General features: G+C 42.0%; 1 protein-coding gene across 1 annotated transcript; it reads left to right on the top strand.

Moving 5' to 3' along the window:
* The first annotated feature begins 4,679 nt into the window (after positions 1-4,679).
* Positions 4,680-21,027, top strand: LOC117525055 (endoribonuclease YbeY-like). The gene is made up of 5 exons (XM_034186897.1): positions 4,680-5,221; positions 10,854-10,985; positions 12,814-12,882; positions 13,021-13,097; positions 20,793-21,027. Exons 1-5 carry the CDS (start codon positions 5,012-5,014, stop codon positions 20,950-20,952), a joined length of 648 nt encoding a protein of 215 aa, XP_034042788.1. The 5' UTR covers positions 4,680-5,011; the 3' UTR covers positions 20,953-21,027.
* The last annotated feature ends 3,733 nt before the right edge of the window (positions 21,028-24,760 follow it).

Here is a 24,760-nt window from a genome sequence, read left to right as displayed (position 1 = left end):
CAGTCTGGTGCCAGATTGTCTTGCATCCATGCAAAGATGGCACCTCACATATCCCTCAGTGGGGGGAGGCAAATGCTGCAGTAATGGATGAACCATTCACTAAATAACATATAGACAATGTGTTAGCTAACCATAGACGCTGTTACATCATAGTGCGCAAATTAGTTATGTAGCATCTTGTCACCTCATGTAGCACAGTCGCCACCCGATAGCACAACACAAAGGTTTGACCTAAACAGTGGTCGACAGCTCTGTACAGTTCACTGTAAATGTCTTTTGGAATAAAATTAAAATCCGAGGCTCTATAGTGACTGAACTGTGGACATCAACATCGATGTAGTCATCTCTCAGATAGACTACCTTTGAAGATGCATTTATCTTTCTACAACTCTGACAACTTCAATATAGAAAACCATATTATGAAGACACTAAATCAAAAGATTGCCATCGATAAGATAAATTCCACTTAATACCCAGATGTTGTAAATGATTTATAGTAATTATTAATGGACTACGTGATGTTTGCAATTAAAGGGGAGCAGTCTCTGTTTTCCAGGAGTGCCACTGAACGCATCATACGAGGTCTATTTGCCTGTGAGCAGGCTTTGAGTGAGGAGTGGTCCACCCCTCTCGTCGTTGTTTCATTGCCAGGAAATGGCGCCCCAGCGGCTGTGGGGCACGCCGCGCTCCGACGCTGCCATCGACAGGCTGAACGACCATTTCATTTCTAAACAGATGGCTGTCTGGATCCGTGACCATCGTGTGCCATTTCTCTGGTTATCACAAGAGCTGGACATCAACCATTTTCCAGCAGATTTCACTTTTAACAAGAGATTTTGTCATGGAAAGCCAAGCGGATGTGCGGAATTCCTCCGCACGTCTGTCTCAATGTGCCGAAAAAGTGCTGATGTCCACGTCTTTTCACAATTCCCGTGCTAGTCAGACGACGTCCCGGATAAAACACAGCGTCCAGTTTGGAAATGAATGGCACATTCCACTGTTACAGGAGTTTTTGTCATGGAAAGAGGAGCGGAGGCTTCGCGCGTCACGGCGGTGCTGCATGGCGCACAGCAACGCCATGATGAAGCCTCACGGTACATGTTCTGGCATGTCCAGGCACATCCACAATTTCTCGGATAATCACTCAATGGAAAAACCACCGACAGCTGTCTGAGCGCCATCTCAAAGCCGTCCTGTGAGACCAAAACGGAGGTGGTTTTGTCTCGCTCCAGTAGCGAATCCATCGTGACGCGCGAAGCCTCCGCTCGGCTTTCCATGACAAAATCTCTTGATAAAAGTGAAATCTGCCAGAAAATGGCTGATGTCCAGCTCTTGTGATAACCAGAGAAATGGCACATGATGGTCACGGATCCAGACAGCCATCCGTTTAGAAACGAAATGGTCGTTCAGCCTGTCGATGGCGGCTTCGGAGCGCGGCGCGCCCCACAGCCGCTGGGGGCTGTCCTTAAAGCGACAGTAACACTCCTTATTCTCTACCAAGCCCGTAACATTTTCACCGAAAGCCAGATAAATTTTTCTAATGGTTTCCAGCTGCCTGTCTCTAACAGTTTCTGAAAAAATTCTGATGGAAAAAAAGCCCAAATCATTCCGCCATTTCCTGGCAATGAAACAACGACGAGGGGGCTGGACCACTCCTCACTCAAAGCCTGCTCACAGGCGAATGACGCAACCGACAAGCGTGGAAAAACTCACGCATGCGCACGAGGGTTCAAGCTTGTCTGACGCAATCACACGTGATTCAAATCCATATGGTTTTTGAAAAAAATAATAAGGTCGGATACTTTTCTAATAGACCTCATATATTGTTAAATAGTAGAGAAGCTTGAATCTTCGACTGGACTGGGTTGCTTGACGCGAGGACGTTTCACTTCAAATCGCAGAAGCTTCCTCAGCTAAAATTCTTGCTCTTGTGGTCTGACTTCTGTCTTGACTCTTGCAGAGAAGAATAATCAAGAAGTCACAAAAGCTGGAGTTTTAAACCTAACCAGACCCCTCCTACCGAAAGGCAGACTGCTATAGGCTAGTGACTAAACAATAGCTCTAATTAGCACCTATTGTGCTCTTGTTAGCACCCTCCTAATGACAGGGCAGCTGTCCCTCCTAATGATGGGACGGACCCTCTCATGATGGCTCCCTTGACGACTCTGCTGATGACGTGAATGACTCATTACCATGAACAAAAGACTGAAACTGCTTTGACCTGAGTCCCCATTGTAAAGAGGGGATAAAGCGTGTCTCAGACCCCCTCCCCGGTTAAGGCTGGGTTTTCAAACGTTTCACAAAGAATGCCTCCTTGACCTCTCTCTCAAACCATTTCTTCTCTGTGGCTAATATTTTAACTTCCTTGTCCTCAAACATGTGGTTAGTGTCTTTAAGGTGGAGATGAACTGCAGACTGAGGTCCACTGGCGCCCTCTCTGCGGTGCTGGTATAGCCTTTTGTGTAAAGGTTGCTTAGTCTCATCTATGTAGTGTTCGTTACAGTTTTCCTGACATCTGATAGAATACACTACATTGCTCTGTTTGTAACTAGGGATCCTGTCCTTAGGGTGAACTAATTTCTGTTTCAAGGTGTTAACCAGTTTAAAGTAAACTGGGATTTTGTGCTGTCTGAAGATCCTCTGTAGTTTTTCCCCTACTCCTGCTAAATAAGGGAGAGACACTCCTCTTCTTCATGTCTCCGTCTCCTGTCTATCTGGTCTCTTTGTTCTCTAGGACTTCTGCACTTTGTCCAGGGACCATCGTGGGTACCCACATACTGTGAGGGCTTTCCAGACAAGTTGTTGTTCTTTAGCCCTTCCCTCTGCAGTTGTGGGCACCTGTAGGGTTCTGTGTTGAAGCATCCTGATCACCCCAAGCTTGTGTTCAAGGGGGTGGTTTGAGCCAAAGAGCAGATATTGGTCAGTGTGAGTTGGTTTTCTGTAAACCCCTGTCTGGAGCTGCCTGTTCTCTCCAATCGTAACATCACAGTCCAAGAAAGCTAAATGGTTGTTTCTGGCATCCTCACGTGTGAACTTGATATTGACGTCCACCGAGTTGATGTGTTCTGTAAAGTCCTCAACTTCCTGTTGCTTGATTTTAACCCATGTGTCATCAACATATCTGAACCAGTGACTGGGAGAGATGCCCGTGAAAGACGTCAAGGCTGTCTTCTCCACTCGCTCCATGTACAGATTGGCCACAATGGGGGATATCGGAGACCCCATCGCACAACCATGGATCTGCCTGTAGTAATTCCCCCTAAACAGGAAATACGTGGTGTTAAGACAGATCTCCAAGAGTTGGCAGATGTGGTCTGGTGTGAGTTTGGTCCTTTCAAGTAGAGACACATCCTCCAGCAGTCTCTGCCTCACAGCTGAGATGGCCTCAGTGGTGGGGATGCAGGTGAACAACGAAGTCACATCAAATGACACGATTGTTTCATCTGCCTCCAGCTGCAGGTCCTTGATCTTGTTCACAAAATCTTGTGTGTTCTCCACATGGTGGTCTGAGTTACCCACTAGAGGAGCCAAAATCCACTTGAGGTGCTTGGCTAAATTGTACGTGATGGAATCTGTGCTACATACAATAGGCCTGAGTGGCACGTCCTGTTTGTGGATTTTGGGCAGTTCATAGATGCACGGAGTGGCGTCCCCAGGGTACAGTCTGTAGTATGTTTGCCTGTTGATGAGTCCCTCTTTCTCCAGGTTTTGGAGGTAGCTAATTATTTTCTTCTTATAGCCGCTCATGGGGGTCTCTTTTCAGACGTTCGTATGTGTTGGAGTCACTGAGCAAGTTGCTGATCTTGGCCTCGTAGTCCGATGTGTTCAGGACCACCGTGCATCTGCCTTTATCCGCTGGCAGGATAAAGATGCTTTGGTCCTTTTGCAGTGCTGACAACACTTTCCGTTCTTCTCCTGTGATGTTGGACGGAGGCGGCTTGAATCTTTGACTGGACTGGGTTGCTTGACGCGAGGACGTTTTGCTTCAAATCGCAGAAGCTTCCTCAGCTAAAATTCTTGCTCTGGTGGTCTGACTTCTGTCTTGACTCTTGTAGAGAAGAATAATCAAGAAGTCACAAAAGCTGGAGTTTCAAACCTAACCAGACCCCTCCTACCGAGAGGCAGACTGCTATAGGCTAGTGACTAAACAATAGCTCTAATTAGCACCTATTGTGCTCTTGTTAGCACCCTCCTAATGACAGGGAAGCTGTCCCTCCTAATGATGGGACGGACCCTCTCATGCAACCCAGTCCAGTCGAAGATTCAAGCTTCTCTACTATGGAAACCACCTGGACAACTGAGAGCCTACACAAAAATATTGTTAAATGTTTAATTTCAGTGTTTTTAGTCATAAAGATGGAAATAGTTCAAGTTCAATGGAAATAGTTCCCAGTTCAAGTCTCAGAGTAAGCAATTTTTATTCAATAATTACTGTTCTCAGGGCTTGTGTGCTTTTGTACAGGATTAAACGCTTACTGTGTTGTTATTCTTTTATATTGTATTTTTCAACTTCATTAGTTTTATAGTTACTGAGCATTATAATGATTATTTATATGTTTATTTTACATATATAAGGATTTTTGCCCAAATTAAAACCAACGGTGGCGAGTTTGGAGCGTTTCGTCCTCCAGTGCAGTAAGGGGCAGTAGCAGGTTTTAAAAGTGGACGTTGACCGCATTTAGAAGAAGCAGAAGAAGACGGCGGCGGTTCGGCAAATTTTTGGGTTCGGTTTGGATAATGCAAATGTTCTTGGGTTTATCAGACATCGAAATCAATGACAGATTAGGATTAGTTTTCTTCTGGCGCATTTACGTAATTCAGAGAAATAGTAACTACTGATTTAGCGGAAGTAAATGTTGATAATATCGGGGATTCTTGTCACTTTGAAGAGTCTACGATTGTTCGAAAACCTGCTGTGAGGTTATTAACCGGCGACAAGGGAAATGTGCATATTCGCTCACGTCTGTCGTGTGATTGTGAACGTTTGGCCTTTTTTTTTACGAGTTGTGAAATGGGTGTAGTATTGCGGAATCTCCAGAAGGTGGTGCCAGTGCGGCGCGCCAGGCTGCGTAAGGACGTGGACACGCTGAGACACATTCTGGGCATCCAGAAGTTTGACCTGGGCATCATCTGCGTGGACAACAAGAGGATTCAGAAGATTAATAACATCTACAGGAAGAAAAACGTGCCCACGGATGTCCTCTCATTCTCATTCTACGAGGTAACCATGACGACGGACTAACCCACTAAGTTATTAGGATTTATATTTTATTTTATTTTTTCGCCTGACAGGGGGTTAGGGTTAGGACATGATCTGGCAAATGAAAACTATCAAACACCAGATTTGTCCAAGAGCATTATGGTGCTTTGCACAGTGCTGTATATATACAGTGAGGAAAATAAGTATTTGAACACCCTGCGATTTTGTAAGTTCTCCCACTTAGAAAGCATGGAGGGGTCTGAAATTTTCATCTTAGGTGCAATGTCCACCGTGAGAGACATAATCTTAAAAAAAAAATAAAAAAAATCCAGAAATCACAATGTATGATTTTTCAATAATTTATTTGTATGTATACCTTGTTAAACTCAGGAAAGAGATATTGTGTTCCTTTGTGCAAATGTAACCGGTACAAACACTCATTTGTTCCGTTGTCTATTAAGCTTATTAATGAACAAGCTTAAATTGTACTTATGTCATAGGATAAATTTTGCACATTTTTTAGTTGAATGGTGAGTGGTAAATGGCTGTGTGGTTTTAGTAGTATATAGTGGTAGGGTTATAACATATCTCAAATTTATTAGCCTGGGGTTATAAATGATGAACTTTTACCTAAAACTCACAAAAATGACTTTGGTTTTGCCAGACCTTGAAAAAACCTCCCGCACCTAAGACAGTTTCATATTTCACATTAAAACACCTAGCGGCTCAAACACTCTATATTATAACATGTCAGTCTTACATACAATACACATGAGGAATACATGAAAATGAGGACATATAGCATTTGTTGTGTTTTTAATAGTGTTTCAGATTTGTGTATTAGTGTTAATAAATTTGCTGCTAAGATATTTGTCTGTTTTGCAAGTAGAACAAACCTCCATCAACCTTACAGCTCTCTCAGCTACTATGAGTAGAGAAGCATTTCACAGCTTTGGGACACTTAAGTTTGGATATTGATGACAGCAGGACTTCATAATCTGTCTCTGAATAGTGTTGGTTAGAAAACCAGGCCCGCTTCCATGTAGTTGCAATGAAATAGCAAGTTACCCTCAGCTGTTCTCGCCAGTTTGGAAGAAGGAAAAATGCAATAAGTGCTAAAATTCCTCGTGAGTTCCACCTGGCACTGTGAAGTGATGGCAGCTTGTGCCATTTGATGTGAGGCTATTTTTCCTCTGTTTTGTAAAACTTGTATGCTTCACAAAGCTCAAAAAGGAATTTAAAATCATCTCTCCAGCCAAGGTTCTCATACTCTGGTATCACTTCTGTGCCCATGTGTGCATTTTGCAAATCATCATACTGTTCCAAAATCTCATCAATAAACTCGTAGTTAATGTTAGGTGACCGTGACCGTATAGCAAAAAAGAAGTTCACATGTCGCAGAACAAGATCAAGAATGTGGTGTTGGCAGCCGATGTATTGAGGTTCATCGAATCCCTTGTCTTGAAATGTTCTCTGAAGCCTGGCTACAACACCATTTTTGTGACCAGTATTGTCTGCTGTTGTGTCAGAGATGATCATCTGAATACTGTTCCATGCATTGTACTCATCAAGGAGGTCCTGTAGTGGTATATAGATGTCTGCAGTGGTTCTACTGTCACAAGCCAAATGTAAGTTGTAATGTTCTTCTGTCATTTTTCAAGTACACAACTTGGTACTCCTTATTGTCAATTTTCTTACCATCAAAATGCAAACAAAATTTCTCTTCAGAGATCAGTTCCATGAGGCAGTTCTTAACTTGTTCTGCATCTCTGATTGTTCGACGCCAGACAGACTGTGATGGTGTTGGGACACTAACTCCATCTTCAGCCAGACTTTGAAGCACCTGTGACTAGACACCAGTTTGGCAGCAGACGTTGTTGAGTGGCATGTTCATGTTTATCTATAAATGGACTGCATTTATATAAATGGTAAATGGACTGCATTTATATAGCGCTTTTCCATCTGCATCAGATGCTCAAAGCGCTTTACAATTATGCCTCACATTCACCCCGATGTCAGGGTGCTGCCATACAAGGCGCTCACTACACACTGGGAGCAATAGGGGATTAAAGGCCTTGCCCAAGGGCCCTTAGTGATTTTCCAGTCAGGTGGGGAATTGAAACCATGATCTTCTGGACTCAAGCCCAACACCTTAACCACTAGACCATCACCTCCCCCATCATCTATTTTACCTTTTCATTTAATTTTCATTGTTACGCAGATGATACCCAGCTTTATCTATCCATGAAGCCAGAGGACACACACCAATTAGCTAAACTGCAGGATTGTCTTACAGACATAAAGACATGGATGACCTCTAATTTCCTGCTTTTAAACTCAGATAAAACTGAAGTTATTGTACTTGGCTCCACAAATCTTAGAAACATGGTGTCTAACCAGATCCTTACTCTGGATGGCATTACCCTGACCTCTAGTAATACTGTGAGAAATCTTGGAGTCATTTTTGATCAGGATATGTCATTCAAAGCGCATATTAAACAAATATGTAGGACTGCTTTTTTGCATTTACGCAATATCTCTAAAATCAGAAAGGTCTTGTCTCAGAGTGATGCTGAAAAACTAATTCATGCATTTATTTCCTCTAGGCTGGACTATTGTAATTCATTATTATCAGGTTGTCCTAAAAGTTCCCTAAAAAGCCTTCAGTTAATTCAAAATGCTGCAGCTAGAGTACTGACGGGGACTAGAAGGAGAGAGCATATCTCACCCATACTGGCCTCTCTTCATTGGCTTCCTGTTAATTCTAGAATAGAATTTAAAATTCTTCTTCTTACTCATAAGGTTTTGAATAATCAGGTCCCATCTTATCTTAGGGACCTCGTAGTACCATATCACCCCAATAGAGCGCTTCGCTCTCAGACTGCAGGCTTACTTGTAGTTCCTAGGGTTTGTAAGAGTAGAATGGGAGGCAGAGCCTTCAGCTTTCAGGCTCCTCTCCTGTGGAACCAGCTCCCAATTCAGATCAGGGAGACAGACACCCTCTCTACTTTTAAGATTAGGCTTAAAACTTTCCTTTTTGCTAAAGCTTATAGTTAGGGCTGGATCAGGTGACCCTGAACCATCCCTTAGTTATGCTGCTATAGACTTAGACTGCTGGGGGGTTCCCATGATGCACTGAGTGTTTCTTTCTCTTTTTGCTCTGTATGCACCACTCTGCATTTAATCATTAGTGATCGATCTCTGCTCCCCTCCACAGCATGTCTTTTTCCTGGTTCTCTCCCTCAGCCCCAACCAGTCCCAGCAGAAGACTGCCCCTCCCTGAGCCTGGTTCTGCTGGAGGTTTCTTCCTGTTAAAAGGGAGTTTTTCCTTCCCACTGTAGCCAAGTGCTTGCTCACAGGGGGTCGTTTTGACTGTTGGGGTTTTACATAATTATTGTATGGCCTTGCCTTACAATATAAAGCGCCTTGGGGCAACTGTTTGTTGTGATTTGGCGCTATATTAAAAAAAATTGATTGATTGATTTATTTTTTATTTGTTTTAATTATTGTTTAATAATATATTTTAGCAATATTTATTTGTATATATTTTCTTGTTATTTCTTGATACTTGCTAATTCTTTTCTTGTTACGTTATTTTTAAATAGTATTGTGTAAACTCATGTATTTTTAAAAGTGATGTGATGCTAGGTGCGGGAGGTTTTTTCATGATCCAGTGAAATAAACTTCAAAAAAGTGATCTATGGGTAAAAGTTCATCAAATGCAACATCAGGAAAATGAATGTTTTGAAAAAAGTTTTGTAGTCATAACCCTAATATAGTGGGTTGATTACAGTGATTTTTAAGGTTATTTTTGGTTATTTATTCTATTTTATTGTTGGTGATATTTATTTTTGTGGCTTTTACTGTATAAAGGTTGGTCCTGTTTTTATTGTCTGCACAGGTGAGCCCCCCTCATGCACCAAACTAAATTTCTCCGAAAGGAGACGATTAATAAAGAACTTTGACCATAGAAATAAATTATTTAAAAAATCATACATTGTGATTTCCGGATTTCACAGGATGTTCAAATACTTATTTTCCTCACTGTAAATATGAAATGTGTGTATTCATGTTCTAAGTAGGTATGATGTCACTCAGAGAGCACAGACCTCTGTCAGAGGTCTATCACAGTCTGTTTACATGGGAGGGGGTGTTTTCCATTCTCAGAGGGTTATTCTTATGATTTGTTGGACAGTATGTCCCATGACCCTGTCCTCGGTCTATTTGATAACTTCATATCTCCTGTGGGGTGACAGGTGTCATGATGCGTACTGTTCTGTGCTTATCACGCCACAGACAGAACACAGTTTTGATATGACGCATACCATTCAGGTCAACAATGCGAGCAGGTCACCCGCATATAAATGTCAAATGCAACACTTTCCAACCAGTCACACAGCTCTACTGATCCACGCACAGGACAAGGCCCGCCCATGTGGGTGCGGGCTGAGAACAGGCTTAAAAACATAGGTGGGGCGCTATGTCAGGACGGCTTGCATGAACTCTGAAGGCGGCTTACCACAGGATGTCCTGACATAGTGCATTATCAAAGCCCCCGGATGTGTCAGAAAAATTAAGAAGTTTCAGAAAATTGCTTGTTTGAGAGAACTGAAGACTGACAGGAAATAGAGTTCAAAATCAGGTGTATTAAAAAAGATGCTTTCCCTGAACAGAGAGTTGCTACTGACAGCACTGGACGGTAGTAGTCTAGTTGGCCTTGAGAGTCCGTAATGGAGTGTACGTGATCGCATGAATGTCCAAATATTTTCTCAGATTGTGTTATTTGTCTCAACAATACCTTGTTATGTAAGAGGCTATCTTAAATTATGATACTGTCGACCTGTTTTCTTTCAAATCTGTGTGGTCATTGTTTCTGCTACGAAGAGTCTGAAACACCAGAAAATGCAAACAGTTATTATATTCTTACTGCTGTAAAATTTTTATCCTGATGAGTACACTTCATGACAACTTTGAACCAATATCAGTAAATGATGATATTTTACATTGGACCTAAGTTGAGCAACATTGGATCAAAGTGAAAAATTACACTCTTTGCAAAATTCATGACCATTTGATTGTGGCTGATTATTTGTACATCTGGACACATCCTGACTTTCACATCAGGGCGGAAGTCCTGAATCAAAGCAGTCAGGGTGAAAGCTGAAAAATCAGGATCAATGACAGGATCAGGAACAAAGTCATGAGGATCAAAGGCAGACGAATCAAGATCAAAGCTCACTGATAAAAGGAATTCTGTATCAAAACTTAATCAGAATGTCTGTGACTAACGGTCTGCCTTGACACCAAAACAAACAGCCAAAGACACAATCCTTCCATTTTCTTCTGCTTCATCCGGAGTCGGGTCGCGGGGACAGCAGCTCAAGCAAAGCCGCCCAGACCTCCCGATCCGCACACACCATCCCCAGCTCCTCCGGGGGAACCCCGAGGCGTTCCCAAGCCAGTTGCAAGTCCTGGGTCTTCCCCGGGGCCTCCTCCTGATGGGATGTGCCCGGAACCACTGGCTGAACAGCTGTTCAGCTGTACAAAGACACAACTGATTTCAGAATTGATTTGAAATTGCTTGTGTTCTTTTTTGACATTGTGTTGACAAACTGCAACAAAAACCAGACTAATGACATGTTTGTGCTTCCAGGACATGAGGCCCGGTAAGATCCCCTGTCACCTCCCCAGAGAGGAGCTCAACCTTGGGGACATTTTCCTCGGAGTCGAGTTTGTTATGAAACAGTGTGAAGAGGACCTATTGGACCTGCACGAAACTCTAACAGTGAGTGTGTGTGTGTCTGAAGCTGTGCAGCCTCTGCTGACATCCTCAGGTTGTGATTTCCAAACCTCCCCTTTTTTTATACATTTGTGGTTAAACATAACAATTATACTGGGCTTTCATTGAGTTCTTTGATCTATTTTTTGGGGGCAGAACAAGAATTTTGTCCACAAGTCAACCTGTATTATTACACTCTGTGATGCTGAAAGTTCCAAAATGCACACTTGCCAAGATCACGACCTCAAAAGCCCTGTTAGATTTGTGATCAGGGGTTGGACAGGGCCCACTGAACTGACACACACAGAACAACAGGTCAAGTCAAAGCAGCTCAGTGCTGATCTCAAAAACAGGATTACACATTTACATGTCAGGAATGTCTCTAAACAACTACAAATTATTATTTCAAACAGCTCCAAAAATGTCACCTTAAACACTTGGTGGTAGCATCAGGTCTGAGGCTGTTTTGTTGCCAATGGAAGGGATGGAATAATGGAGGAGGACTATCTCTCTTCACTTGGCTACAGTAGATAGATGGTTATTTTAGAGATGTGGCGATGGGCTGGTTGTCCGCTTCAGTGGTTGCCATCCAGTCTGGACTGTGTACAAACATGAAAATTCAGTAAGGTATATCTTATATATTATATTCCAATTCTGAGGTGGAACTATGCCAGTATACAAAGGTATATCTAAATATCTAAAAAGGAAGAGTAAAATAGGAGAGTAGAAAAGAGTAGAGTAGAGCCACTTAGGTGCCTGGTCTTGAGAACTAGGGATGGTAGGTTAAAAAGCTTTTTTATCCCATGGGAACATGACAAATTTAATTGAACTCCACCAGTTCTGCTCAGAAGAGTGGTCAAATAATGAACCAGGATTCTACCAGATCCTCGTATAGATTGCCTGTTAGGGTGAAGTATGGTGGGGGCCTTGTGTGCCCCATGGCTGCTACAGTAGCCATGAAGGCCCAACAGGAACACTCAACACGAAACGACTAACAGGGTTCTGGTGAAACAAGAAGTCCTCAACAGTGGCTCAGTTGGAAGAGGTGACAGCTTGTAAAGCAGCAGCTGTGAAGGCTGCAGCAGGTCCCCAGACCACGATCACCTGAGATTTCCCAGCCATCAGACCAGGCTAAGGAACTGTCAGACTGTTTATCGGTGCATAACATTCCCATGTTAAACAAACCCACGTCTCTAGATCGACCCTGGATGTAGATATCCCGTCTGGGAATCGATCAAGAGAGTCTTGTTTGCCAAGGGATTGCCACAAAGTGTGCTGTCTGTATATTTTGGACCCCATGTTGACAAAATCCCCATAAATGTTAAAATTTATGTGCCACATTTTTGTTGTGGAGAATGCAGTTTGTCTCTGGGTGTCATCCAGCACGTAGGTGCCTCAGTTCTGAGGACACCAACAGCTGGAGAAGGCAACACAGAGGCCCACATTTCACCTGGCTGCTGCAGATAGATGGTTACTTTTTAGGGGGTGGTAGAACGGTTGTGTCCTGGGTGGCATCCAGGACCCGGTGTGGTTCTGTAATGTGGTTGATGCAGCACCAGCATGTGCTCCTGACCTGTAGTACCATAGTTCTGCCCCAGAAAAGAAAGAAGTCAATGAAGTTACTGAAATCCTTATATTGCCGTAAGTCACGTTCACAACTGTCTGTGCTGCTCTTTCTGGTACCATCACTGCCCTCGGTGGTGACGTGGGGGCAGTGCATTAATTTGCACACATCAGTAGAGGTGGTGTTGGTGTGCAGTGCTGCTGTAGTGTATCCACACCATCACACTGACCACTCTGCTGGAATGACCGTTGTCATCTTCTCGTGGTTCAGGTTGTCGCAGCTCACGGCATCTGCCACCTGCTGGGTTACCGGCACGAGACCGAGGAGGAGTGGACTGAGGTACGGATGATGCCCGGCATCGCAGCTTACAGTCTGAACTTTGGGAATGGATACCTTTGAATGAGTAATTTGTGCTGTGCTGGGTGCGAGAGAACACCCCTAAAAACACAAATCTGCTTCTTTCCCACTCTGTCCCAGATGCTGCAGAAGGAAAGATACATTCTGAGGGAGTACAACAGGCGGACAGGCCGTCTGCTGGAGCCGCTGACAAAGAGGTGCGCTCAGGACACGTCACTTTAGCGATGGCGCGCGGTAGTTAAAGTGTCATTGGTGAACATGAAGACGTGGACTTGTTTATATACCTCAAACACTGTCAAGTGTCTTAAACAACAGATGACAAACGCTGCACTTTTACAGGAATTTTATTAAAATCTGCTATAGGAAGTCAATTTAATATGAACTGATAGAAAAAGGGCTGTTCATTCCGATTTAATAAATACACCGCGACACAGCACTGAGGGCGTGTTCGGGAAGGCGCACGCTTTCACAAGGCATACATTTAAAAAAAACAAAAACCAAACAACTTGAGGAACACTTTATGTTGTAACTGCAGTAATGCTGATTTCAGTAACGTGGTAACAGATTAACACTCCTGAACGACCCACGAAATATGGCTGTTACCAACCGTCCCAACAGGCCACGTCTCATCTTACTGACCAAATATCACAGATGTCTGGTGTCATGTGGATTTGATAAGATGGAATCACGCCAGCTAGTGTGTGTGTGTGTGTGTGTGTGTGTGTGTGTGTGTGTGTGTGTGTGTGAGACTTCTCTACAGTTGTGTAGATATTTAGGCAGTGACCATATCTGTTATTTTGTCTCTGTACACCAACACAACAGCATTGAAATGAATCAATATGTGCTGGTAGCTTTAACTCAAGGGGTCTAACAAAAACATCCCATTAACCATTTTGGGATTACAGCAGTTTTCAGACACCACAAGTAATTGGAGAACCTTATTTTTGTTTTGTTTTTTCCATACAAGAAATCTGATCAAATCTAGGTTCATGCTCCCCCATGTGCCTTCTGGCAAACTTAAACGTCATATCTTCTCCGCCATGAAGCTGACTGGTGGAGCAACACTCAAAATTCTTAAGTTTGTAACGTCACAGCCAGAGGCCTACAACTCCTCCAGCGTGGACATGAGTGTCTTGTTGGCTTCCTCCATTCGACGCCTTCATGCAGTCGCTTGGACTTTGAAAGGTGTCTACTGCAGACATTTACAGTATAGTACCTTTATGACTTGACTGATGGAAATGAAGTACAAGATGTTCAGTGAATTGGAAATGTTCATGTATCCATCCTCAATTCATCAAAAGAAAACTGGCTCTGAAAGTGATTTATGGGGAACCCACTGAATGAAAGCAGCACATTGTGTTTCAACTCTCTTGCTTAGTGGTGTACAGAGGCATAATCTCACACACACACACACACACACAAAAATTGGGTGTCATTATCCAAATAACTAACGGTACATACACAGTGCTTTGCTGAACTGTGACTTCATTCTGAAATGGTTTTTATAGAGCTGTCCACCACAGTTCTATGTGCTAAAACATGCCTCACAGGGCGTAGCTAAACAAGATGAGTAGAAGTTTGATAAATACCATCCAGGCCCTTCAAGAGAAGAACCAAACTAAAGTTCCCTTGGTGTTTTTGTTGTCAGTGAGTTGTCAGTGTTGTGGCTCATTTCTGACCACCAGAGAACGAAATACTATTTCATATTAACTCGACAGGTCAACTAAGATAATCCAATAAATAGGGGAAAAAATGTCTTGCTTTTAAATGAGCAAAAAAAGCAAAAAAAACAAAAAAACAAAAACCGGACTTGGACATCGTGAGGTTTGACAAACAGTAAGAACAAGGATGTGCAACTTTCAACATAAAGCTTGTGTACATAGTATTTATAAGTTTTCTGGGAGGCACAAGGTCAAACCCCATAAAAGTACATACCGGGCTTCACTGAGTTAATTCCAACAGCAACTGTACGAGTGAGATTTAGAAAATACGGGCACTGACCCACACGTAAGCTCAAAAAGCAACCGCGACACTTTGTTTTGGGGGATTTGACTTTGCCAGTTTGTACCAGAATATAAATATTGCACCAAATATACCCGTGACATACATAACCCGCTAACTCTACAATAGCTTATTCTCCAACATAGAATATATCTTTAATTTATATGAAGGTCTGAAAAGCAAATGAAGAACATCTGTTGTCTGACAGCTGCTTTCAAGAGTCTGAATGAACCGTATTAAAGTTTATTAACGTTTCAGTAACTGTCAGGAAACAGAAAAAAAGCAACTTTATACAAGTTGATTGAGAAAAATCATAAGAGGAGAAAAAAGGAAGAAAAAAATCTGGCACTGAAACAGGAAACGTGATCCACAGAACACATGAGCTGCTTTTCTGGCATCTTCAGTCACCTCGAGTTTGCCCGTCAGTGCTTACATGTGCCAAGTTCATCTGGATTTTGTGGACATGTAGAACAGAAGTGCCTGAAGTTGAACAGAAAGGGACAGTGTTCAACTGTAGTCCAGGCTTTTGGGAAAAGGTCACGTTTTCACGGCGTGTCGGTGAGCTCAGAGGGGCTGCAGGACATTCCGCCCTGCCTCTGAAGTGCTGCTGGATCCAGCTCGCTCCATTTCAGATAGCTGCTCAAACACGTCCCTGGAGACACACAGTTAAGATCAGTTCTGGAGTCTTAATTTTTCTGCAAGTGTCTAACTCATTCCATGTGACATAAAAGGAAAAGTGAACAGTAACATGATAGAGTAAGTGGCGCAGTTTTCATGACTGACTGACACACACACACACACACAAAATAAAGCAAGTGAAGTGAAGATAACATGTAACATAATAGTTGCTTTCTCTGAAGACTGCACAACTCCAACCACAAGGTTTTGAAGAATTCCAAATAGACTGTTTTAAAGTGGCACTACACAGCTCATTAGTATGAATAAGCTAACATATAAACAGTTAAAATCCCATTTGTTTATTTCAGTGCTGTTTCTGTTACATAGCTCAAGAGTCTACTTTTGGGTATTTATTTAAGATATTTTAACTTTTTTTCCCCCCCAAATAATACAGCAGGGAAATTGAGGGAATAGAATATAAGTCTTTGTCATTGTACGGTGGGGGGTACAAGAAAACTGAATAGGTAGACCAGAGTTAGATTCCAGTCAGCCTGTCCAGGAGAAACCATCGACTTTCTTCTGCTTCATCCCGTAGTATCCAGGGATAAGCACAAGCGCCTGTGAGCCTCGTGCCAAGTTAGATTTTGACCCTCAAGTTTTGACCATCTAAAATAAGGTAGTGTACTCACAAAGTCCCACACCAGCAGGCTGACAAAACCGCTTCTTCCCCTGGGCTATACATACTGTGGGGACAGGCAGACACCTACCCCCGCAGGCCGACAACCAACCCAGTCTTAATCACTGCCTTAAATGTTTACAGCTACTTTTTAAACTGTACTAATCCATATCAGTATACAGTACATATTTCAGTTTGTCTCTGTTTTAAGAGAATGCCTTCTTCAATCTGTCATACTGTTTCTTTCCTTTGTTTTATTCTTTGTACCTTGTGATCATGTTCTTCTAAAAATTTTGTGTGGTGTACAGTAACTCTGCAGGAGCACCCCCAACTTGGTTGTCTCCCACCCATACAATGACAATAAAGACTATTCTATTTTTATCAGCATAAAATAGGAATCCTTTATTAATCCCACAGTGAGAACATTTGGAGCAAAACAAAGTAAATTTGTCTGTTTCAATGTACAAAGTAAAGCATTTCACGTGTTATTTTGTCTCTTTCTCCCTGCAAACATGTCTTAAAGTCTGCAACAGTAAGGGGTCGCTGTTGGATTTTTTTTTTTTTTGTATCAAAATCCTCCACACATCCTCTATTGGGGACAGGTCAGGACTGTAGGCATTCAAGTCCAGTATCCATCCTCTTTTCGTCCCCACCCACTGCTCTGTACTACAAGTATGTGCAGAATGTGGTTTTGCACATCTTGTTGAAAAATGCATGGGAAAGATGAATTCTTACCTTTGCCAGGGGCACTAACAACTCTATACAGGACTTGTTCCTGGTTACAGTCTGACCACAAGACATGTTTCCACTGTGTGATGGTCCAACCCAGATGCCTCAGAGCCCAGAGATGTAGACTCTTCTTCTGGCCAGGTTAACATGAGGGTTCTTTTTGTGCACCGTTAAGTTTTAAGTGACATTCATGAATGTAACTCCATAATGTGGTGCTTGACAAAGGTTTCTCAAAGTAATCCCTTGTCCATGTGGATATATCAGCTATTGATTAAGGACAGTTGTTGATGTAATGCCCGCTGCGGGATCAGAGATCATTTATGTTCACCTCAGGCTTGTGCTTTGCCCTTTATGCACTGAACTGCCTCCAGATTCCTTGACTCATTTAACAATATTATGCATTGTAGAGGGAGAAAAAGGCAAGGAACACTGATTTTAAACATTTTAATCATTTTCTCACATTTGTTATACTGGAAATGAACAGTCCATCTTTGATCCTCAAAGATGAGCCTTTCACGGATACTGTTTTTGTTCAAAATCGTGACTGTTGTAGAGGAGGTAGCTCAGGAGATAAAGAGGTGGCCTGTCAATGCAGACTTGTGTTTGAATACAGTTCTTGTTACAGTGTATCCAGAAATGCATCCTTCCAGGGACATGCCTCCCCAGACATCAGTGACCCACCACCAACCCAGTCATGCTTGGCCTGTGTAGGACTGAGCTACTTCTCCATGCTTGCAGTCACCTGTTTGAAATATTTATTTTTTAGCTCTCCTGTGTTGGTGGACACTCAGGTGCATCCAACTCTGTTTTTCGTTAAGTTTATATTAATACAGATCAGCAGCAGAATGTCAGAATTCATTTGACCACTTCCTGAAACTAGTGTCACCCTTTCATTTCAAGCCCTGTTGTTGACAATCTGACACACAGCCAATCCTAGAGCCTGTAGGTCACATGAGTGCCCCTCCAATGCACAACAGGCTCATTCAATTCAGAGCACAACTGCTCTGTTCAAGAGCCAGACTGACTCACACTACCACTAAGCCCTCAGACATGCTTTTAATAATAATAATAATAATAATAATAATAGTAAAAGTCCTGTCAGCCTGAAAACACTCACTTTAATTAGACCCACAGACAATGCAAAGTCATTAAAAAAAAGTTTCCGATGTTGAAACCCCAAGTAAGTGCAGACAAAACTATTTGTTAGAACAGACAGAATAAAGTAAAGCTGTGGAAAAACATTTGTGGCTGCTCATGTGGCCACTAGAAAAGGTGAGGTCAGAAGCGATGCACATTTCTCATTGCGCTAATATTTATTCTGCGCTCAATAACTGCATTTGCTTTTATTATTATCCACATAAACCATCAGGAATATCTCACTCAAAGTGTTAGTTTGTATTGAAGGACTTTGTGCACTGACAAATTTGGCACAATGCAGACATGTTCAGGTGCACATGAACTAAATGATCATTGGAAATAATTTTGCTTTTTTTTTTATTGTCTCTCACAACACAACTCTGCATCCACCACAGATGGGAGAACCTGCTCATGCTACGCGGCTCTCGCTCATTCTTTGCCGCATGAAGAGTGGTGCACGTAACACGTGTGCTGTGATCTGCGGCCCCTCTGAAATACATTTCTCCTTTACGATGTGGTGTTGCGTTACGTTCATAAGGCAGGAGTATGCCGTATCCTCGTGTAGTGCGTGGCCGGCTTAAAACTGTTCTCATTACCTTCCGTTAATCAATTTTTAAAGTACCGTACTGCATTTTATCTTGTACTTGAGTGTCATTTTCATTGTGTATAATTATGTCACAGGCTGTAACTGAATTATTTCAGTGAAAGTATCACAACATACTTCATTTGTATTGAGTCTATATTTGTAGACACCCTGAGTTGCAGATAAATGCTTAAACACAGAAAAAGTGTAATTAATTTAGAAAAATCTAGTCATAGCTAATGTTTGAAATAATGCTTTTGTGCTTTTTTGATTGTTAGTTTTATTGTATGTTTTAATGTTGGATTAGGACAAAATTTCATTGTACAAGTTGCTGAGAGACATTTAAGCGGGGGGGGGGGGGGGGGGGGGACTAAAAAAACCTCACTTGTGCATGTAGAAGAAGATGTATCCACTGCGGTCACGGTCTCTCTGGACGGCTGCTTCCTGCGTGCGTGACACGTCCAGGTCATTGTAGGTCAGCCATGCCTGTTTCTTCATGTCGTACACGTCACTGATGTAATGGCCTAGAATGGAAAGATATCATGTAGGTAGGGCTGAGAGGGAGACATGGCCAGATCCATAATTATTTGGACAGACAGTTTTTGAAATGCTGCCTCTGGACTCTGACAAAATTAAGTTCAGATGAAACATTTAAGAGGTGCAAATAGTGTAGACATTCAGCTTCTGTTCAGTGGGTTTTACAAAACCACCACCTAAACCAGTTTGGGATAATGGCCACTTCTACACATAGTACCTCAGTTTTCAGAGGTCAATAATAATCCAACAAACTACATCCAGCATTTATTTTATATATAAATTGTCATTTTTTTACAGCCAATTAAAGGCAAATACTCACCAGAAGAGGAGCTGCTCCCAATGTGACTGACAACACTGATCAGTCTGAAGGAGTTGGCCAGCTCTCCACTCTGTGGATTAAACATCAAGAAGCAGTTTAATGACTCGCGACGTGTTGTGAGACTGGCAGCAGATGCTGCTTATCACACAATAACCAAAATATTCCATAGTCTTATTCATAAAAGAAAATCGTCTTCCTGGTCCAGAAAGTGTTTTTATTTGGTGGATCAAAAGTAATCCAAAGGATAACATGTAATGGTCCTACAGACAACTTTACAACGTCAAGCTGTAAACAATTTGAGATACAAACTCACTCAGTAGATTTACAGTGCATCTGGAAAGTATTCACAGTGCTTCACTTCTTACAGTTTATGCTACAGCCTTATTCCAAAATGAAGTAAATTATTTTTCCCCCTTAAAATTCTACTCACAACACCCCATAATGACAACATGACTTTTTATGTTTGCAAATTAGGCAGCACGGTGGCTTAGTGGTTATCACTGTTGCCTCACAGCGAGGTCATGGCTTCAATTCCCGCCTGTGGCCTTTCTGTGTGGTGTTTGCATGTTCTCCCTGTGTTTGTGTGGGTTTCCTCTGGGTGCTGTTTTCCTCCCACATCCAAAGACATGCGGGTTAGGTGGACTGGAATTTTTAAATTGTCCATAGGTATGCGAGTGCCGAAGCCACTCCTTTGATATCTTGGCTGTGTGCTTAGGGTCACTGTCCTGTTGAAAGATGAACTGTCACCCCAGTCTGAGGTCAGAAGCGCTCTGGAGCAGGTTTTCATCCAGGATGTCTCTGTATATTGCTGCATTCATCTTTCCCTCAATCCTGACTAGTCTCACAGTTCCTACTGCTGAAAACTGAATTTACCCAAGGTGGACTCCAATTAAGCTGTAGAAACACCTCAAGGATGATCAGTGGAAACAGGACACACCTGATCTCAATTTTAAGTTTCATGGCAAAGGCTGTGAATAATTATATACATGTAATTTCTTTGTTTTTTTTTTTTATAAATTTGAAAAAACAAATCTTAAACAAAAAACACCCTTTTCCACATGGTCATTATGGAGTATTATGTGTAGAATTTTAAGGAGAGAGAGAGAAAAAAAAAAAAGAATTTCATCCATTTCGGAATAAGGCTGTAACATAAAATGTGGAAAAACTGAAGTGCTGCAAATACTTTCAGGATGTAGTGTAACTGAATCAATTTCACAGTAAATAAACCCGACAGCATTCTACTTGGAAGCCTTCCAGCTCCTGATGTCACCTACCTCTGCATTCCTTTTCAGGTTCTCGGCCTCCGCTTCAGAGTACTCCATGTCCAGAACATCCTCATTGCCAGAGTCCTCATCTGAACAGAGCAGCTCGGGCAACGAGTTGTTGAACTCTGTTGGGCGTGACAAGAACACCAATGACAACTCGACCTCTGTGAGCAAGGTCACAAAGTGATACACCATTGTTTGCACTTATGTATGATGGTGCTAGTAAATCTTTTGTGATTAAATACCTCCTGGATTAACAAACCTGGCATCAGTAAAGAACTCAACAGATCTGCTTATTCATCCATCCAACTAAATAAATAAAGGGTTTTTTTTTTGGTTTGTTTTTAAATTCGTTATCTCCTCTTGCAAGACCTTGGACTGGTGTCACTGTCCGAACGGTCCCCCCTAAAAATCGGTCCGCCCTACCTTCATTGCATATGCATCATTAGCCACAGTTCAATGATTATCACCTCATTCCTGCTTCAAACTGCTCTCAGTGACAGATATCTGAAGCTTTTGTACAACAATCATTTACATATAAAGTCAGCATTATTTCACCATAAAAGACAGAGGAAGCTGTGCTCACTGCGCATCCATCATTTCAAAGTGCCACCGATTATCACCTCATTTCTGCTTAAAACTGACTTTAGAATGATTTAAGAGGTTTTACTTTGTTATCTGATGGTTAATAATCCCATTGATCCATCTGATCGCTTTGGGTGAAGAGTTTCTGTCTCAGACGAGCTGCTGAACTCAGAAATGATGCATGTGCAGTGGAGGCAGGGCGGACCAATTTTTAGGGGCAGAACGTTCAGTCTGCGATACCGGCACTATTTTCCTTCATGCGCATCTTCCCAAGGCATGTCACCATTATGTGAAAGTTCTCTCTGCAAAAACTGGTTCAGGAGGAGTTGTGCTTACTGTTTTTTTGTGTGTGTGTTTCAAGGGTTATGAAAAAGTCGACAGGCAGTCGAAGCCATTTGTTACGGTGCCTACAAATTGTGGAATCGTCTGTTTTCCCAAAATTGGGCATTTAAATTTAGCTAAATCGTTCAAATGTAGACTAAAAAAAACTACCTTTCAAAAAAAAAAAAAAAAAAAAACAAAACCTTTTGAATAACTTTTAAAGGAACAAATTTAAGCTTAGTTGTGGTGTGGAACCACTGCCTTTGTTTGCTTTTACGATTTGTCAAAAAAAAAAACAAAAAAAACACAAATGTCCAAATGCTTTAGGAGGAGTTATACGGACAGACGGATGGACAGGGTAATGTATTTGTACACCCCCAAACATTTGTTTGCAGGGGGTATAAATCTGCACTCGTGCAATGAAAATACAATGACAAAATTCCAAAATAGGATCAAACATGTACACCAAATATTTGGATTCTGTCCACCCCCCACACATGTTGAAATCAATATTGGCATGACATCCCATGCATGTAAATGTCTGACTAGAAGTGTACATTTAGCACAGATGGTTGATTCAAGATAACTGAGGAAACCAAGAGCTACAGCTTTAGCACATTTAGCTTTAGCTGCTTGATTCCTTCGGGAGACTGACAAGAGGACATGCTAATGTCAGAGCTATCGCTAGCCTCAACTGATTTATTCCCTGAGTTTTGGTTTTCCTTCTAATATTCACATTTAGTTTGAATATTTGGTCACCAAAATGTTAACTGTACCAAACTTGGAACCTGGAACCAAGCTGAGTCCCATCTTGCCCAGCAGTCCATGGTCCAATCTTCGGATACAGACCCTAGTTGGAATACGCATTCACAACCTCCTCCAAATGAACTGAACTATCTGAGGAGATGGACTGTGGTCTGATTTAAATGGACCAAGCGGGACAGGCACAAAAGCACCCTTCAATACAAAATAACCAGGCAGACAGAACAAATCATATCAAATCAATTTTATTTATATAGCGCCAAATCACAACAAACAGTTGCCCCAAGGCGCTTTATATTGTAAGGCAAAGCCATACAATAATTACAGAAAAACCCCAATGGTCAAAACGACCCCCTGTGAGCAAGCACTTGGAGACAGTGGGAAGGAAAAACTCCCTTTTAACAGGAAGAAACCTCCAGCAGAACCAGGCTCAGGGAGGGGCAGTCTTCTGCTGGGACTGGTTGGGGCTGAGGGAGAGAATCAGGAAAAAGACATGCTGTGGAGGGGAGCAGAGATCAGTCACTACTGATTAAATGCAGAGTGGTGCAAACAGAGCAAAAAGAGAAAGAAACACTCAGTGCATCATGGGAACCCCCCAGCAGTCTAAGTCTATAGCAGCATAACTAAGGGATGGTTCAGGGTCACCTGATCCAGCCCTAACTATAAGCTTTAGCAAAAAGGAAAGTTTTAAGCCTAATCTTAAAAGTAGAGAGGGTGTCTGTCTCCCTGATCTGAACTGGGAGCTGGTTCCACAGGAGAGGAGCCTGAGAGCTGAAGGCTCTGCCTCCCGTTCTACTCTTACAAACCCTAGGAACTACAAGTAAGCCTGCAGTCTGAGAGCGAAGCACTCTATTGGGGTGATATGGTACTATGAGGTCCCTAAGATAAGATGGGACCTGATTATTCAAAACCTTGTAAGTAAGAAGAAGAATTTTAAATTCTATTCTAGAATTAACAGGAAGCCAATGAAGAGAGGCCAATATGGGTGAGATATGCTCTCTCCTTCTAGTCCCTGTCAGTACTCTAGCTGCAGCTTTTTGAATTAACTGAAGGCTTTTCAGGGAACTTTTAGGACAACCTGATAATAATGAATTACAATAGTCCAGCCTAGAGGAAATAAATGCATGAATTAGTTTTTCAGCATCACTCTGAGACAGGACCTTTCTAATTTTAGAGATATTGCGCAAATGCAAAAAAGCAGTCCTACATATTTGTTTAATATGCGCATTGAATGACATATCCTGATCAAAAATGACTCCAAGATTTCTCACAGTAATACTAGAGGTCAGGGTAATGCCATCCAGAGTAAGGATCTGGTTAGACACCATGTTTCTAAGATTTGTGGGGCCAAGTACAATAACTTCAGTTTTATCTGAGTTTAAAAGCAGGAAATTAGAGGTCATCCATGTCTTTATGTCTGTAAGACAATCCTGCAGTTTAGCTAATTGGTGTGTGTCCTCTGGCTTCATGGATAGATAAAGCTGGGTATCATCTGCGTAACAATGAAAATTTAAGCAATGTCGTCTAATAATACTGCCTAAGGGAAACATGTATAAAGTGAATAAAATTGGTCCTAGCACAGAACCTTGTGGAACTCCATAATTAACCTTTAGAACACACTCTAAAGCTACAGGTGATGGTCTGTTTTTAAACACACACACACACACACACACACACACACACACACACACACACACACACACACACACACACACACACACACACACACACACACACACACACACACACACACACACACTGGCCCGTTTAGTTGTTTTGAGAACTGAGTACCTTGTAAACTGAGCTCAGTTGCCCTCTTCAGATCATCGTCTTCCCTCAATTCTTGGGCTTCCTACAGACAAAGTGGTGACAACTTTATGTCATCATCAAGAGGTTTGACAAATGTGAACATTATATCCTGTCTCCAGCAACGTTTTGGATGTGAGTTTTCTTCCCAGCCTCCATGTACATGTTTTAGTGAGGTCCACAGGATTACTTTTTTTTTTTTTTTTTTGTTTTTAAGGACATCCCTCAGTCATGATGGCACAACACAACAGCTTCTCTAGCGTTTGTTAATGGTGCAAGTTTGCAAACGTTAGATATTGACAACTGCCATAACAGAACTGCCAATGACAATACAACTGGGAGGTATATTCCTGCTGACCTTTAACTTCAAAATAACCAAACTGTTTTAGAGACTGACATGACTTAAGTGGGGTCATATCAGTCTCTAAAATACCCATATTCTATACAAGAACCAGGGAGAGATTATGACTTAAGATGGCACTACACAATTATGCAATACAAATCCAAGTTATACCATGATC

Source organism: Thalassophryne amazonica, chromosome 14, assembly GCF_902500255.1.
Source record: "Thalassophryne amazonica chromosome 14, fThaAma1.1, whole genome shotgun sequence".
NCBI classification, from domain to species: domain Eukaryota; kingdom Metazoa; phylum Chordata; class Actinopteri; order Batrachoidiformes; family Batrachoididae; genus Thalassophryne; species Thalassophryne amazonica.
This window is presented reverse-complemented; position numbering and strand designations above follow the sequence as displayed.